Genomic DNA, 12,529 nt, shown 5'->3' with positions numbered 1-12,529 from the left:
TTTTGGTCGCAAAGTTTGCAAAGGAAAATAAATTATTATTGAGAAATTTATAAAATTAACAGGTTTTAAATCGTTTAATAGAAATGTATACAATAATTAGAGGAATTCCATAGAACTAGAGCGTTAAAAATTAGTAGTCTTCTTCCCAATTATAAGGATCATGCTCCTTATAGCAGGTTGGCTGATAAGTCCCCGGTCTGACACATAGATGGCGCCGCTAGTATTAAATGCATTTTTTTTTATATAGTACCAACCTTCAAATGATTCGTGTCAAAATTTGACGTCTGTATGTCAATTAGTTTGTGAGACAGAGCGTCTTTTGTCAAGCAACTTTTGTGTTGTGTTGTTCCACCAAGACAACGCACCGTGCCACAAGTCATTGAGAACGATGGCAAAAATTCATGAATTGGGCTTCGAATTGCTTCCCCACCCACCGTATTCTCCAGATCTGGCCCCCAGCGACTTTTTCTTGTTCTCAGACCTCAAAAGGATGCTTAGTTATTCTCATACTACACCAATTTTTTGTTTATCGAACCTATGGTCTTCTGTTACACCTACGGAATCAAAGAGGTACTATCATGCCCTGCTGTCCCTTTCTGGTCATACCAATAAATTCCCTTTAAAGAGCGCATTAAATCCGATTTCCGCCGTATCTTCGAACGCCAACAACCAAACCAAACGGCACAAACGCGCCTCGGACATTCGGTAGTCAACCGTCTCCCTCACACACGCTGCGCACCATTCGTTAGTTGTGTGTGTTCAAATTAGATCACTCGGAACCGCTTATTAGCCTCGCCCGTTTACATACCAAGAATTCGAGAGCGTGCTCGTAAAGATCAACACATACACCTCGGCGAACAGTGCAATATGCAACCACTTCGCAATCATCATCCTCAAACGCCCCCAGCCTGCAACTCAACTGCCACCAACACACACTCCGGAAAAATTACACTCCATACAGACGGCATGGAGGTTTTGCAGTGCGGGAAGTAAACGGGACAGGAACAGAGGATGTTAAAAGTAGGGAGGGCGTATACTATGTTGTGCACTTTGTAAAAAGGATACAATGGAAATGGTGTGATTGTTCGATACGTTTCGATTGTCTCCTGTTATTACATTCGCTTATTTGTGCGTGTACTATCAAGTGTGAAAAGTGTGTGGGTTTTTTTGTTTAATCATAATAAACTCGTTCCCGAAAAAGCGTTTGCGCTCATTTACTATTTTAATCCAATTCAGATTGACGCACGGCAGATTGATTTTGCAAAAAAAAGTAGTATAAAGAAGTGAGAATCAAAAACCACCCATCGGGAAGAAGAATATGCAAAAATTGAGTGCGTGAAGTGTGCCCGCAAAAAAAGGCGAGAATTCAACCTACAGTGTGTGATATCGGTTTAATTATCAGCGAAAAGTATTTTTCCCGTCGGCGTCCGGTGCCACGTTTACTGTGGCCGAGTGTTTTTCGTTCCGCGTGTGTAGCGTTTTGTGTGTCCCCTGTGTGCTTATATATTTATGTGTGTTTGTGTGTGCAACTCAGGGCGAAAAAGGGGTGAAAGCGGAAGGAAGGGTTGCCCACCAAATTTGGGTGCGTGTGACAGTGTGTTCTGTTTGTTCGGTTTGTTTGTTGAGTAAATGAAGTGTACGCCACGGGCCAAAAAAAAAGGAGCGAAAGTGTACATCGCGCATTCGTGAATGTGTGATTGTGTGTGTGCTCATATGTGTTTCAAGAGTGACGAATGCAAAATGCACCCGCAACGAGTGCGTTAGGTGCAAGAGCGGGTTGTAGTTTTATTTTTTAATTTAATTTCTCCCCCCTCATTCCCTCGGTGCAATTGGATGCATGCCACAGCAAATTGGCTCGATCGCTATTGAAGGGAGAAGTGTGCAATACTACTGCTGCTGCTACAACTACTAGTGCTACTACTACTACTACTGCTACTACTGTAGTGTCCGGTTGCACATGTTAAGCAGTGCTAAATTGTAGCCCTTTTTTGCGGATGGATAGCAACATGTGGATGGAGAGATGAAAGATTAATAACGAGCGTGAAAAAAAGAGCTTTCCGCGTGTGCAACACTAACGAGTGTGGAAAAAAGGGCAGTTAAGCAGATCAATTATCGGCGGATGCAACGGATTGGAGCGCTCATGTGTAAGCGGAATTGTTCCGTCCGAGTGCGGTGATTGGAGGGGAAAGGTGCGAGATTATTGTGCATACATTGCATACGCCTACGGGGCTGGTGCGCGCTCGCCGGAAGCTCAGCGTATTTCCTCGATGTTTGTAGAACCTGTGTGATAAAACGGCGCGTGTGTGTGTGGCTCAGTGCTTCTGTGCTGGCTGGATCCATATCAGGAGCGGAAGCCATTTTTGCCGCCCTGTCGGTGTTTGTCCCTCATCCACCTAACATTTACCATAATAGAGGCTAAGCAGTGCTGTACAGCTTTGGACGCAGTGTGAGCAGCAGCAGCACGGGGCGGACTTTGTGGACGCAACCTAGACCCCAAAACGTTTTGCAAACTGGAACCATATGACGTAAGCACGATGTACGCGTACGCGCAGGGTGGATCGCAAGGTCCGCCACACTACGCGACACCGGGCAACGCGTACCTGGCTGGACCGCACCATCACCATCCGTACCCGGCCTACCATCACGGTGGCTCGCCGACGCCGCCTTCCACCATCACCTCGTTCAACAACGTACCTGGACCGTCGACGCTGCTCGGCCACCACTATGCCTCGCCGCACCATATGCCACCGCCACCGCCCCCACCGTTGCCGAGCGCGGCGGCCAGTGCGGTGGCGGCCGCCGGTGTGGCCGCCGTCTCGCACAACCACCAGGCGGCGGCAGCGGCGGCTGCGGCGGCCGCAGCTGTAGCGGCCGGCGTTTCGCCGATGCAAACCGACCCGCAGCTAACCGAGCTGGCGCCCTCGCTGGGCGGAATCACCAAACGAAGAAGGTAAATTTACAGCACTGAGTGGCAGATGCAACTTGCAGTTGCTGAACTACTCAATTGAAGCAATGAAAAATAAAGCGCTAACCACACAACCATGAACTCTTCACTCTCGATTGAAATAGCTCTGCACTGAGTGGTCGGCTTTTGATAATATTCAGGTCATCTCTTGTCTCTGATCTAAACGTGCAATAGAAAAAAAAGCTATAATTAAAAATAACATGTAATTATTGTTATACAATGTTACTAACTGATGCTGATGCTGCTGATGTTATGAGTTTCAATGATTGTTTTAACAACAGAATATGAATTTGTGTCATATAAATCACCTTTGGCCATGGCATTGCTTGAATTTGTAAAATGCTGTTCAAATAAGACAAAGTAACAAATTTAATAGATCATATAAGCACTTAGCCTGTTGGGTGTTTTTCTTCGTAGATTTTTATGGACTAATCTCGGAAATTGTATGTTGACTTTTGGATGGACGTAACAGAAATACTTGATATTTTAAGCTGCAACTAACGAACTACATTAACGTTACGAATTCGGTCAGTTGTTATCATGACCAGGATGTGTTAAAACAACAATTAGAATATGCGTTGACTGGTTTTGTTTGTATAGATAAGATTTTTTTTTTTTAATATGATAGAAATATTTATCCTTCTTTGCATGGAATAATCACGTCTCATCTGTTCTTAAGGATAGAAGTTTAGTAATTACGAATTTAATTAGAATAAGCATTGATAAGAGTCGCTCGAATGATACATTTTTGTTAAAGTATAATTTCATGTTGGTTCAAGTGAATGGTCAAATATCCTGGAGCCTGTGAAATCATCTTTTTGGTTTGATCCGTAATTGATTATAATTTTCACTGAATGTCATCATTCATATCATATCATTTCTTCCTGCTCAGTAATACTTTCAGCAGGCATTAATCAAAACTGAGAACTGGCTTAGTTAGCGTTTCACAGCATAAGCTGTTCAGAAATATCATAAAAAAGTCAGAAAACATGTTACGTATGGTAATCTGTGTAAGATGTACGTTGCAAATTTACCTTTTAAATTCATACATATACACTCAAAGTCCTGTTTATGAACAGTATTTTTTTAGAATCACTTTCAAAACAATTTCCTTTTATTTAGTGACCGGTCCTTTGCGTATTACGATACACCTTAAAAATTCATAATTCTTTACAACCTTCAACTGCTCCGAGCAGTGCACCATGGAAGGTAAAGGTGTCATATAAAACGATTCTATTATCTGCTCCCATCGATCCCCTGGTCATTGGTGTTGGCAGGGCCTCTGCACAACAAATCAAGCATAAAATACAACCATATTTCGCTGCACAGCAGAAAAAAGCAGGCCTGCGAGCAAATAAAACTAAACACATATAAAATCCAAAATCTCTGCATTCCGTAGCGTTGTTTGCGCGGTGGCACCGAATACTACTGGCTACCGGAATTTATTATCCGATATTAACATAAAAACGTTGCTCGCGCATTGCCACCAACCGAACCAACTCGCACCCAGCGTCTGTAGCTTCTGCTCCGGTGTCTGGGGCTCTAAAACAAAACAGAACGCTTCTTGAGCAGTTCTTTTTGCTTTTCGGGAAGAGGGCAGACCGCGAGTTGCAGTTGCCGAGAGTGTCATGTTGCGGACTCTGCGGTGGCAGATAAAAATTGTACGATAAAATGGCAACGAGCTTCGTTGCGCCTGTTTTCGATTCTGTCTCTCCTGCTCCAGCTTTTCCCACTTAAACGTTACGCTTGATTGTAGTGTCGATCGAGAAATCGATGCAAAACATAACGATACACTTCATAAAAATATCCTCCCATACTTAAAAGCCCGCCAACATGGGTCAGGAAGAAATTCCCTAAGCGCGTTGATTGCGCTCGAGTATTAATTTACTTGCTGCTGCTGCTGCTGCTGGTGCTGCTGGTGCTCTTCGAGTTGCTCCTCTTGCAGCATTTTTCTGTTCTGCAAACGCACCCGTACTAAACACTGGGACACCTTTTTGTGGAGCTTGGGGTTCGAAGATGGTGTGTCCGGTTAGAAGGAATCGCACAAAGCCTTGGAAATAAAGCAGCAAAACAGCAGGAGCACAGCACAGGAGCGCACATACACAAACGAACACACAGCGGTGGTGTGCAAAGGTAAATGAACGGGGTTGGGTTGGTGGAAGACGGGAACAAAAAACACACACAACACAACCGAACAAATCTTTTCGCAATTTACACTTTCCGCAACGTCATAAATTTTCGCGCGCGCCCGGGACGGAAAGAATCTGCTCGCCGCCGATTGCTGCGCGGCACATTCAGCAAGCGCTGTGTCCTCCGAACGACTTCGTCCTGACCTCCTTTCCTTTTGGAGTGGACAGCAACGCTTGTGAAGGCAGTAAAGAGTATCCCGGTCCCTTGAGCACTGCAGCCTTACCTCTTTCAGGCCCGGCCAACAGTCATCATCACCTTCCGTGGGTCATATTTACAAAAATATTATGATAGCAATAAAATTTTATGTACTCCCCGCATCATCATCATCTCGCCGAAGTTAGTGGCCATCGACCGTACCCTACCCTGCCACTTCCTTCCCTGAAGTGGCATAAAGAAAGGACGAGAGTGTTAAGTAAAGGCTCAGCTGCGTCGTCGCCGACAGTTAGGATGGACAGTGGTTCATTTTCCTATACCGACTAACTAGCCGACCGGACACGCGAAGGATAAAAATGAAAACGAGGTGGAAAAATAAAACAGACAATACGTTAAACCTCATCAAAGTATCAATTACTCTCTCGATCGGCAGCAGTCAAGTGGTGGTGGTGGAGAGGTGAAACTTGCTGACTACACCAGCGAGTTTTCTGTGAAGTTGTCGACTCCTTTTCTCAACAAACCCCGTGCTGGCGGGGTGAAAAAAGGATTGATTTACGAAGACATCAGCTGCTGCTGCTCGTTCCTCGCTAGGTCGTCGCGGTCGAGTGCCAGGGGAAATGAGGCACATTCTTGTTATTATTTACAGCTCCTCCCGGTACGCGGGCAATAATTGTGCACCCCAAAGAAAATCTCTGCTGCATGAAAGGCGTCGGTTTTGAACAGCGCTGCGCCTGCTGTTGCTTTTCACCAGCAATAGTGGAATGTATTTATTCTCTTAACTCCGGCCGATTTTCCTCCACCACCGTTGGGCCGTGTCCTTGTTGAAGTGCGATGAATAATTTATTTATTTTCGCCACGGTTGCATTCATCATGCAGCATTAAACGCACTAATAGATCATCGACACCAGCGATGTGATGATGCGTAAGAAACGTCTCTATATATGCCCCCCGAAGAAGGGGGTAAACGCTTAATCGCGTCTAGCGTTATTTATGGAGAGCAAACCCTCCAGAGTGTGCTCCGCCAGCATCTACAGTTGCATCTTCATCATGGCCGACAACAGAAGTGGTGGTGGAAGCAGGAGCGGTTCCAAGGGGGTGTTTTGCATTCGATACACAGAGACTCACAAGCGTTTTAAAAGTGCCCGAGTTTTGCATTGTTATCCTGCTGTGTCTGTGTGTATGGTGCATCTCTTGCTCATCCCGCTGGTCGGTCTCTTAAATCTGTAATAAATTAAATTTAATGTTATGTTATCTTACCTTGCCACCCTACGCCTTGCCATCCCTATCTAGAGCCACATTACGCCTTTCCTTTTGGTTAATCTCACCGTCTGTCTCTCCGTCTGGTTCTGCGATCGCGCGTTTCAGCGTCCCCCGGTTGTATCTCCCAAATTAGGGAGCTCCACAAAACAGCGCGAGAAACGGATTACAAAGAATGGTCCCGGTGAAACATGCGCCAGTGATTTCACTATCAACTAACCCCCAACCGGGATATTTCGCTTCGCTTTTCTCCGGTGTCCACCACTCTCTCTCTCTGTCTCTGTCTCTCTTTTTCTCTTATTTTCCCCGTGTTGTCGATCGTGATCCTTTTGAAGCCGGTGAGGAGCATCGGAGAAAAAGAAACAACGAGACGTATGACGCGCGTATCACCATCACCACCACAGAGGGATACCGAATGCGCAATGTGCTGCTGCACGCGTGCAAATTCTCGTAGTATATATATATTTTTTTCTTGTGCATCATGCTATACCGACAACCGGTATCAAACTGTAGTGCTGAGGATTGAAAGAGAGAGAGAGCGAGAGTGAGACAAGGAACATGTTTTATGCCCTCTCGTGTCCCTTCGCAACGACCATTCATCTCTTATTGGCATCGAAAAGCATCAATTGATTCATTTGGTTTCGATACTGCTGGGGCGTATAAAAACAAGCGTACTTTGGAGCCTGCGTAAGGATTACCAACGATTGAAGTGATTTCACGGGCAAACGAAGTGAATCTTTTGCTTTTGGGATAGTGAGCGGGTGGGAGGTGGAATGTTATCGTTAACGTGCTTCTCACGATTCTTGTCCACTTCGCCACCGAGCCACCCGTAATGCTGTGGGAAGATATAAATGCGCTGACTTGAGCCCCGGACATGTAGGAAATCATCCTCGCCGTTTGCTCGTTTCGCCCGGTGCAGTTTTAATAATTTTTGCAATATATCAAAATTTAATTTACGAAATGACAATTCACGACATGGCGCACCTCTGTACAGTAACCGTACAATTGTATTTTTCCCATCTTGAAAATTCAGGGTCGGTCAGTCATGCTTTTAAATTTGACCCTTGCACCGGCCTGTTGCGGTGTCTCAGTTCACAGAAGACGCATCTCGTATCTTGCACACGGCCAAAGTTCAGCCGGAGTTGGCAGCATCGAAAATTGTTTTATTGTGTTGAAAACAAACATTTTTCTTATGTGCTGCGGTAGGACGCATGTAATCAGAATTGGATTTGGCAGTCATAAAGGTGTAGTGGTTGGATTTAATTTTTCCCTTATTGCGGCTCAATTTCTTTTTTTTTTTGTGTTTTATATATACCCTATATTTATATGGAATTTGCATTTTAAATATTATAAACTGATGATTAACATGTGCCAAAGAATTATGCATGCTTAACATGTTATGTGTATTAGGATTGATCATAACTTACTATTATAAGCTATATCCTTTTTGCCCATTTTACTTAGTCGATTTTCAACCAATGCAGATGCAAAATCGTCTCTCTTTTGACATTTGCCAAATTTAGGTTTCGAGCAAATTTTACTTATTTTCTACAGAAACTGTGAAATGAAATTACCTGTCTGTTTAATTTTGAACAGTAATTCAAAAACGTTAAAAAAATTCTATTCAGTCAGAATCATATAAAATAATTAATATTGTGTAATATTAATATTAATAAAATCACTGACTTCAAGCAACAATACACGAAAATCTACTCTATTTTGGCTGCAAATCGCTATTTTCTCCTTCCGTAGAAATTTGCATTTAAAGTGTATCTTGGGAACATCCAGTATTTAAATTTGAAACAACATGGTAAAAATGTTACATAACATGTACACGTAATTAATATTTACTCATATAGAGCTAGCGACACGTCTGAAAATAAAATCAAATGAAAATTGAACAAGAAACTGCACTTCATAGTTTTTCGTAGTGTTTGTTGTTTATTTCGTAAAAAAAATTAAAACAAACGTTTTGATAACATCCAGAAAAAGATTTTCTCTTACAACATATTTTAGTCTAATTTTCTAAATCTTAAATTATTGTTTTTGATCGAAAATTTCAATATTGAATATTCGTTTACGCGTTAAAATATATAAAAAAAATAAAATCATGCAATATGATATTGTGATTATATTTTTTGTAAGTCTTGCTCAAATAAAAACAATAAATAATTTCAATTACAAAGACACTTCATCATAAAGTAAAATGCCACTTTTTTACTCGATCGTTCGAACGGGGCGTGCCCATTGTGCGGCGAAATAAATAAAAAAAAAACCCCGCTCACACAAATGGAGAGGGAGAGTGAGAAAAGTTGTACTCCCATGTTGCATTAAGCCCCGCCCACCGGCTCACGCTCAACACAGGCGCAAAACAGTTTCTGCATTTTCCATGCGAAATTCGCGCCAAAACTTCACCGTGCATGTGTGTGTGTGTGTGTTAGTGTGTTGGGGGCGCCCGGTTTACCCGCGCTCCCCGTTCGACCCGTTTTCCGTTCTTTCACTTTGCGCCCTTAATTCTCCCATTAGCTAGTGTGATTTTCTTCCGTTGAGTCCGTCGGAAGCATGACACGTGTAATGCGAAAAGTAGTTGTGTTTTATTATGGTTAGGTTATTTTAGACATTTTTTTTGTTGCTTAGGATTATGTACACAATTATTTATTAAAAAAGGCCTGATCAGACCCGTATGTGAATTGAGTTTTGTAATACAATTTTTACATTCTCCCCGTTTGTGTCGCTTGCCTGCTCTATCTGGCGTATCAGATCGCATTTTATGCTGGCATGCAACGATCGAACGCCGATAATAAATCAGCGATTCCATCTGCTCGGGTTGCGCACAACCCGTGTGTAGGCCTGCCTGCACTTTGAATAGATATTCCATCTTTTGCCGTTTAATGTACGCCCGAACCACAGCCTCCCGACCCAAGCCTATTGCTCATTAATGCGCAGTCACACACGGAATGACACGCTCACATGCAGGAGGACGGTGGTGCAGGAGAACCAAAAAAAACACTCATGCACACATTTCTCTAAGAAAGGTTTTCAATAGACCATAGGCTAGAAAAAAAGGTACCCTAAGGTAACACAGGGTGACGATTACAAACGAGCGTAGTTTTTAAATCCTTTTTACGGGTATTCGGGTTCCTCTCGATGGTCCTGTTGCGTGTTGAATGGTCCAGGGATGGCGAAACACTGCACTGGTCGCCCCTACCGAACTGCTGTCGGCTGTGGCCCGGGCACTGGCTTACGAGTACATAAATTACGGAACTAAGCATTTGCATATCAATTGACGCTAGTCAGGCACATATACACACACACACACTGATGTGGTTCGTTTCTGGCTAGCGTCTCGGGATGTGAGTAGTTCGGTACACTGTGAACGCATTTAAGCTTCCATTACACGGACGCATGAATGGCTAGGAGAGAGCATTGGAGACGTCCGAAACATGGTTAAGCCCTAGGCTTTTCGCAAGTAAAACAGTTCCATGTCAAAAAGGCCTTCATACGCAATACGTCCCACCGTCTCCCACTATTGGGGAATGCTTGGCTGGGTTGTTTTCACTCGTAGCGTATGCATTGTATAGAGGCCTAAGTTCGCGAGCCGAGAGTCCCCAGCACACAACGACGAAGGAAGAGGGACGCCCTAGGAGTTTGCTTTTACAACAAGTGGTCAATTATTACACGCGGAAGCGTAGTAGCAGCAGCACACTCCTTATGGAGTAAGACCTGCCAAGCCAGATTGCGTGTCCTGTAGGAGGAAAGTGTTTCCTCTTTCAAGGTAGTTGGTCGCGCTAGAAACAAACGCTTTGTACATTGGTAACAGTGTGGCGCGAGGTGGATGTTCCAAAGCCGATAATTGTTTTCCCACTGTTTACGATGAAAGATGTGGTTTAGTTTTCTTTCGAAATTGATTTACTGTATATACATATGTAAACGATTGGTTATAACTTGTTATAAATAATTATTTTATATTTTTGATTTCAGGTACGTTTAGCCAAATTTATCCCAGGCTTGAGTAACACAAAAAAAAGCAAAAACACGGAGCAACAATGTGGTATGTTTTGTTTTTTCATTATGATTTATTATCCTGGTTTGCCGTAGCACATCGTAGAATATATTTAGAATTGTTTTGACTCAAACTTACAGCTTAAGAACGGATGAGTTCCAAAATAGATTGGGCTCCTCTCTCAATAAACGGACAACAGAGCCTGTGGAAGCAATTCTTTGGTGGTTATTTTTAAGCCCTCTATTCTGAACTAACGCTCTATTAATAACAACTCACTAGAGAATTTACCTTCAACCAGGAATTGGCTGAATAATTAATGCAAAAAGTTGTGTCTTGTCCTTTTCCTCTTTCGGCTCGACGGGAGGCATAATTTTCGGACAATTTTCTTTTCCCAAGCAGTGTCCAAAAATAACTTTATTCAGGCAAGTTGCAGGTGAGGCCGTGTTGTGGCGTGTGTTTTGTGTACGTACTGGGTGGGATAAAATTATCTCACTTACAATGTTGCAAACACTAAAACACGTTTGCCCGTTGAACTTTATTAGACACACGTTTGGGGGCAGCGCTAACTGTTGACTGTGGGTCGATTAACTTGGTTTCTTGGCTTCTTTTTTTGTTTGTTTCTCTCGTGTGCTTTCCAGCCCGTGTCCGTAACCGATACTCGCTAAGGGGGTAATGTATCGTCTTATAATGGACATTGAATAAATAAGCTGCAGCTGCTGCTCGCAGCATTGCGCCGTAAGCTTATCACCCTTGGGGCACTGCCCCATACTGATGTGTGGCTAATTTTATAACCAGCGTTTAATGCGTACATTCTTTTATTCGGGAAGGTGCATATCATCATTTTTGTCACCAGCAGGCTCCCCTGAAGGTGCTCTTACTACGCCAGCCACCAATGATTGCTAGATTCCCGTGCAACAAAACGCTTAAGGGTGTTATTTATTTTACTAACTGAATCAATAATTATCATCTACCAAGAGGAAGAGCGTGTGTGAGTTCTGGTGCATTCTTGGAAGTGTTGTTACTGTTCTTGTGAGAATTAATTCCATTTCTTGCTGAAGCTCAATCCACTCGCACAATGTTCTTATTCTGGTTCTGTGTGCTTTAGCAAAATGCTATCTTGTACCATTGAGTACAGACGAGCAGGAATGGTTGAAGAGGAAGTATTTAGTGGCAGCTGCGAGGAAATTTGTTGGTTCATTTGCGTAACATAAAACGTCGGCAACGGTTGATGCAAAGGGATGATGTGCCAGTTCCGTCCTCCAATACAGAACACATCCCCTAGTACGCTTGTGCACTACTGCTAACCGACAGACAAAGAGAGAACGAGAGAGGGAGGCAATGAAGAGTAATTATGTATGCATATGAGGCAAATTTGGCGAGGCTCGCAAATGAAGCCATTTAATATTCAAAATGTTCACGGACCAGAAATAGTGCACCGGTACTCGATGGCGGGGTTTGTGTGCGTGTGCGCCCGAGTTTCACTACCAAGCACGTCAGATCGGTGTCTTCGGTGTGTTGCCCCGTCTTTGCCGCGGCGACAATTAAGCAAAGAAGGAAGTGTGAGAATCTTCCATGACGTATAGGCAATGATCCAGCACACGGAGGGGAAGGTACACGGCGCGGGAAGCGCTTCTTACTGTGGCTTGATTTTAAATTGAAAGGATAAACATTGAGAACGTCGTTCTGCAACTTGCAAGGGGGTGAAACAGTTTCATTATCCTGCGCTCATAATGGTGCTGGCAAATAATTAATCCCACTCATCATGGCGGGAATCGTACGACATCTTAAGTGAAATGACTGTAGTACGGTGCGTCGAAAAGACGTGGTTAGCTGGGACAGGTGGGGGCAGTGACAATTTTGGGAACATCGTTGTTTGCTTTCAGTAAAAAGGTACAAAGGTGTTGTGGTCCTCTATTTCAATTCTCAAGATGACATCTATATGATAGGGTGTTTGGGAGAGC

The 12,529-nt window shown here is 43.5% G+C and overlaps 1 protein-coding gene across 10 annotated transcripts in view; it reads left to right on the top strand.

The window, feature by feature from the left end:
• Window positions 1–12,529, top strand: part of LOC120899903 (aryl hydrocarbon receptor nuclear translocator homolog) — a 196,182-nt gene that overhangs the window by 50,106 nt on the left and 133,547 nt on the right. For 5 of the 10 annotated variants that reach the window (XM_040306240.1, XM_040306236.1, XM_040306238.1 and 2 more), the window contains exon 2: window positions 1,237–2,950. The exons of 3 other annotated variants lie outside the window; for them this stretch is intronic. In XM_040306240.1, coding sequence (XP_040162174.1) covers window positions 2,535–2,950 — 416 coding nt within the window. In that variant the 5' untranslated portion in view covers window positions 1,237–2,534. Of the gene's footprint in view, window positions 1–1,236; window positions 2,951–10,546; window positions 10,617–12,529 lie in introns of all 10 variants that reach the window. 2 more of the 10 variants (XM_040306245.1, XM_040306246.1) reach the window with 1 other exon arrangement.

Source organism: Anopheles arabiensis, chromosome 3 (genome assembly GCF_016920715.1).
Source record: "Anopheles arabiensis isolate DONGOLA chromosome 3, AaraD3, whole genome shotgun sequence".
Taxonomy (NCBI): Eukaryota; Metazoa; Arthropoda; class Insecta; order Diptera; family Culicidae; genus Anopheles; species Anopheles arabiensis.
The sequence above is the reverse complement of the archived record's forward strand: the minus strand, read 5'-3'. Positions and strand labels throughout refer to the sequence as shown.